General features: G+C 41.0%; 1 protein-coding gene across 7 annotated transcripts in view; it reads left to right on the top strand.

Moving 5' to 3' along the window:
- Positions 1 to 3583, top strand: part of CD86 (CD86 molecule) — a 63686-nt gene extending 60103 nt beyond the window's left edge. For 5 of the 7 annotated variants that reach the window (XM_005675017.2, XM_005675019.3, XM_018045106.1 and 2 more), the window contains one exon: positions 1716 to 3583. In XM_005675017.2, the coding sequence (XP_005675074.1) occupies positions 1716 to 1812 (97 nt within the window). In that variant the 3' untranslated portion in view covers positions 1813 to 3583. Of the gene's footprint in view, positions 1 to 625; positions 713 to 1715 lie in introns of all 7 variants that reach the window. The other 2 variants (XM_018045277.1, XM_018045360.1) reach the window with 1 other exon arrangement.

Consider the following 6000-nt stretch of genomic DNA (forward strand, 5'->3'; position numbering starts at 1 on the left):
CTTGTTATAGTATCTTATGAATCCCTGTGCTTTTTCTTTATAACACCAGGTTATACTTATATATTGGTATAATTATAAAACTAAACTCTATAAACTTAACCAAATTAAACTCTACAGAGGGCAGGGAATATATCAGTGAAGGTCATCACTGTGCTGCCAGAACCTAGCAGACTGTCTGTCATATAGTAGGTAATCAATAATTTTTTTAAACTGTGAAATTGAAACAGCAAATATACTTGAATCTATAGAAAGTAGCTTTTTAATAATACTAACAGTTCTCAGTAGTTGTAATTTTCATGGTGAATATTCATTGAAAGATGATGGGACTTATTTATAGAATTTACAATCTAATGGTTTGATGAGTATATAGCATGTTGAAAGTTTTGTGGAAAAATAAACATTGTTCATCAGAGTTTTAGTCTCTCTCACGTTTGCTTTCAGCTGAGCAACAATTTTAAGTTTGTTTGATTTGTATTTATTTTTCACTTATTTAGCTTTCTTTCTAGATATTTTACCTAATCAAATCCAAATAAGAATAGCACTTAAGTAACCCTAAATATGGCACAGGGAGAAATGTGTATATCCTTTTCTTTACATTATCTTTTGTTCACATATGACGGGGGAGCCTGGTGGGCTGCCGTCTATGGGGTCGCACAGAGTCGGACACGACTGAAGCGACTTAGCAGCAGAGGGCTACGGAATGCAGAATTTGGTGAGGTGCTTTTTTTTCTTTTTTAAGGGGTTCAAGTTTTCAGGGTTTTTTAATGCAATCTTTTTAAACTAAAAAAAAAAAAGTTAGTTTGTTTTCGTTTAAATAAACCATTTCTCCCACCTCCCTACCCCAACCCCACCTCTAGCAACCATCAGTCTGTTCTCTGTATCTGAGAGCTTGATTTTTAAATTATTTTTTTAATTTTTAAATTCCAACATGTAAGTGAAGTAATACAGTATTTGTCTTTCTCTGTTTGATTTATTTCACTTAGCATGATACCCTCAAGGGCCATCCGTGTTTGCCACAAATAGCAAGATTTCATTCCTTTTTTGTGGCTGAGTAATAGCCTACTCTGTATGTGTGTGTGTGTGTGTGTGTGACAATTTCTTTATCCATCATCAGTGAACACTTAGGTTGTTTCCATATCTTGGTTATTAAAATAGATATTTGTTGAAAGAATGGATGGATGCATGAAAGAATACACAAAGATTCCTGGCAATCCACCTTTTCACAAAATGAGGCAGTCAGATTGTACCTCCATCCACCATGAGAAACTGGGCTCTCAAGAATATTGAGGCACTAGTCACACAGTCATGAGGTTAAAGCAACCCTAAGTCAAAAAGAGACACAGTCATGACGCCAGGGTACGTTGCTCCCGGTGTGCCCTGCACTCACCTGGATATACCAGCTACTGTGGGTCTCGGAATCCTGGATGGAGCCCAGGTGCTGTGCTGCCTTGTCAAAGCCAGTTCAGAAAAGGTCTGGAAGAGCCTACAGAGGGAAGGCACCAGGGAATCAGCGAAGGGCAGTGGCAGACCCAGACAAAAATCAGAGAGAGTAAACAGGAAGCGTGGATGGCGCATCTCTCCAACAGTTTGTTTTTCTCCTCATTGCTATTGCAATGCCATTGCTCATTCCTATGTTCTGTTCCACCACTGAAAGCTAGAAAAACAAAGCGGCTCCACTGTGAAATCTCACCGAATTCTTTTCTCTATTTTTCCAGGGTAGAACTCCAAAAACCTGGAAGATCTGATGAAGTCCACTGTGATGTCAACATTTCAAAGACAACCTCAGACAACAAAAGTGCTACAGATTTTTAATTAAAGAGTAAATGCCATATAACTGTTTTTATATGCTTTCCTTTTCAAGTTTTGACTGACCTTTTCTTGTCTTTCTAAACCTTCCCAGAAGGCAAGAAAATATTACTATTAATACTAGCGAGGGCTTCAGAATTCCCTCCAAGTAAAATAGCCTCCTACCATGCCAGCTCTGTTCTCGGTGCCAGGAGTAGATTTCAACTGTTTCTTTTCATTTCAGAACACACTTAAGGGTCAAGCCCATCTAACTGATTCCTGGCTCAGGAATCATGTGTGAGATTAACAACTCTTGTTCCAGATTTGGTCTCTTTTCTTAATTTTATAAATTAGGTTTTACATAGAACTCCCAATTCCTGGAATTGTGGCTTTTATCTACTCTGAATCTCAGATACTAACCCTCATTCCATCTTGTATACCTGTGACTGAACAACTACCTTTTCAGTCTGGGTAGGAGTTATGTATTTTATGGCCTTATAATGTTTTGAAGTATAGAGAAATATGTACTATAATAATGTAATTACTGAGGAAAGTCCACACTCTGCTAAAGAGTTCTGGTCCCTCTGTGAGGGTCAGTAAGGAAAGTGATGGTCCAGTGTGCTGACAACAATGAGCAGACCAACTCAAAATCTGGGAAATTAGAGAGACAGAGAAGGAACCAGTTCTGTAGCCATTACCATCAGGGCTGAGGCTAATATTAAGGAGGATCCACCTGCCCAAGAAGCTACTGCTGAGCCTTAGCAAAGACTGTGGGATAAAGCAGAAGAATGCTGTGGATAATAAACTCTGCTTCTCTTCTTGGGGAAAAAAAAATGAGACAGTGGCCTAGGGCCACTGTGAGAGAGCCAGTAGAGAGATCACAGTACTCAAAACAGGAAAAAAATTGAAAGCTCTTGACCAATAGAAGTGCACGTGAATGTTCAGTGTGTGTAGTCCTTCAACAAGCCCTGGAAAGAGCAGATGGACAGTCTAACCAAATGGACTTCAGGCCGACAGCAGTTTCCTTGGAGGTTGGGAGGGGTTTTGATGATAGCCAGGTGGCTGTAATGTTTCACCTGACTGGAAGCAGAGCTGGGAAGGGAGAGCTATCATCTTAATAATGGGGTGATGCAAGGAGGCCTAGGTCTCTTTCAGTAAATGACTGAGAGTGAAGGAGCTGCAAGAGAATTAAGAGGACCAAGATGCACATTGCCCAGAGGCGGACGAAGCCCATAGATGTCCTAAGGAGATACCGGTTGTCCCAGAGCAGGGCTCTGGGGACTGTCTAGGGGACTGTCTATGTGTCTGTCAGCTCTCAACAACAGGGAAACTGGGCACAGGAGAGGAATATACTAGCCCAGTAGAAATGAGTTAGGAGACCCTGGCTCTAAGATAGCATCACTAACGGATGGAGAAGCCTCAGTCTAACCCTAAAGAGAACTTTGGGAGGCCCACGCTACAGAAAAGTAGTTCTTCTTCTACATTTTGTTGTTGTTGTTCAGTTGCTCAGTCGTGGTGTGTTTATTCTACATGAAGGACCCTGAAGGGTTGTAGACAGCTATGCTAGCCATGCTTGCACCTGTAATAGTCCCAGTTGTGTGCTCTGCCCTGCCCTTACCTTCATTAGGCTCTAAGCATCTTCATTAGACTAACATAAGGTGTGTTTTATTTTAACTTTTTAGTTTATATTGGAAGATAGCTGGTTATGTTGTGGTTTTGCGTGTACAGTAAAGTAGTTTAGTTACACATACACATGTATCTGTTCTCAATAAGTTTCTATTAAAATGATGTGTGCTCACTTGCTTCAGTCATGTCTGACTCTTGGCGACCCTATGGACTGTAGCCCTCTAGACTCCTCTGTCCTTGAGATTCCCCAGGCAAGAATACTGGAATGGGTTGCCATGCCCTCCTCCAGAGAATCTTCCTGACCCAGGGATCGAACCCCTGTCTCAGACATCTCCTGCATTGGCAGGTGTGTTCTTTACCCCCAGCACCACCTGGGAAGCCCATTAAAATGATGTAAAAGTCTAAATTTTGTACTTTAGCAATACTTACAGTCTGATATCACTCCCTCTATCCTCCTAAGGTATGTCTTTGCTCTTGATAGTGCTAAGATAGCCCAGTCTCCAGTCACCTAACTAAAAGCCCCGACTCACTCCAAACACTTTCCTCTTCCCTTTCCCTTAACCATTGGATAAGTAAGGGTGTCTTACATGATTCTGTGTTTATCTAGGTACTGAGACATAAGGGATGTTTTTTCTCAGGGTAACCGGGAAATCTGAAGTTAAGGAAGGGATACTTGCCTTTCAGTTTGCAATGTTTTATATGATGTAATGTGTGATTGTATGTACATTAAACAAGAGCTTAGTGTAAAAATGTATTCCTGTATGCAAGACAGCAAAAAAGACACAGATGTGTATAACGGACTTTTGGACTCAGAGGGAGAGGGAGAGGGTGGGATGATTTGGGAGAATGGCATTCTAACATGTATACTATCATGTAAGAATCGAATCGCCAGTCTATGTCTGACGCAGCATACAGCATGCTTGGGGCTGGTGCATGGGGATGACCCAGAGAGATGTTATGGGGAGGGAGGTGGGAGGGGGCTTCATGTTTGGGAACGCATGTAAGAATTAAAGATTTTAAAATTAAAAAAAAAAGAAAAAAATGTATTTCTTGAAAATACTTTGATTATAAAATAAATGCATATAACTGTATTGTATATTTGAAAGTTTCTGAGAGTACATCTTTAAAGTTCTCATCACAAGAAGAAAATTTTGTAACTATGTGTGGTGATGAATGTTAAATTATTGAGATGATCTCTTAATAAATACCACGTCAAATTGTTATGTTGTATACCTAAAACTAATACAGTGTTATATGACAATTATATTCCAATTAAAAATAAATACATGGCATATGAGAAGAGCCAGGGAAACTGTGGAAAAAAGAAAGTTGTCCAGGCTGTATGAGGGCATGGATGTGTCTAATTTCTTCACCAGTGAATCTCAGGCACCTAAGATAGTACCTCAAAATTATTTGTATAAGGACTGAACAGAACATTAGCATACCCTCTGGTGAAAACATCTCCTCTTGTATATTAAATTCTCTAGGCCTTCTGTGTTCCAAGTCTGGGAGCAAGAACCCCAAGTAAGGTGAAAAGTGATCATGAGTCGTGATAACATTACTAGCTAATTCTAGTTTATTCTGTACCAGGCACTCTTACAGACCTTTAAACTCACTATCCCATTTAATCCTCGCAACAACCCTGTGATGAAGGTACTGGGCTCTTTTGCCCATTTTGCTGATGAGGAAACATAGGCACGGAGAGGTCAAAATGTTTTACCCAAGGTCATTAACTTAGCAAGTGACAGAGCTGGGGAAAATTTTGTGGCTCGTGGCCCCTCGGCCCTTTTATTTCCCAGCCTTGTGTTTCCTGGCCAGGGGACAGGCAGCATTTTGGTTGATTGCCAGTTGAATGTCCGTGCTGCATCTTACACTACACTACTTCAGCCTTCCAAAGGTGGTGCCTCCAGAAGACCCATCACTGAATTTTCCAGGAGCCGTCCCATCATCTCGTAAGTCCAGAATCTGCAGGTGATGAGGCACATGACAGGACAAGTGCATGGTCAGAGAAAACAGAAGCTGCTGTTGTGACTCTAATTCCTCTCCCACCATCCCTGTCACTTATTATTCTTTTGCAATCCACCCTCCTCTGCCTTTCTGAAGCCAGTTTCGTCTACTCAGTGTCCTCACATTTGTGAACCCAGACTAGAAAGCAAGGAGTCATCTCTGACCACTGCCCTCTGACCTTTCTCTTGGCACCCACTGCCCACTCCCACCCACCTGCCACATCAGGTCATCACCAGGCCAGGCAAAGATTCCTCCAGCTTTAGCATCCACCCCCTCTTTTCTCATTCAGGCTCTTATTTCCTCATCCTGAGAACATGACTATCACCAACAAAATAACCCCAGTCTATTGTCTCTTACCCTACATTTTGTCCAAACATCAAAAGGAACAAGGCAATAAGCAGGAAGGTCTCCCTCACATTCCTTTTCCTTCGCCACATGAAGACAGCACTGATTTCCAGCTTATTATGCATTTTCCACTGACACACTATGCTCATATATGTGTATGTGTCAATGTTTAGCATGAGTATACATACACATATGTAATATGTATATACATACATACTTATACTTACAAATAAATAC

This window comes from Capra hircus, chromosome 1 (genome assembly GCF_001704415.2).
Source record: "Capra hircus breed San Clemente chromosome 1, ASM170441v1, whole genome shotgun sequence".
Classification (NCBI taxonomy): domain Eukaryota; kingdom Metazoa; phylum Chordata; class Mammalia; order Artiodactyla; family Bovidae; genus Capra; species Capra hircus.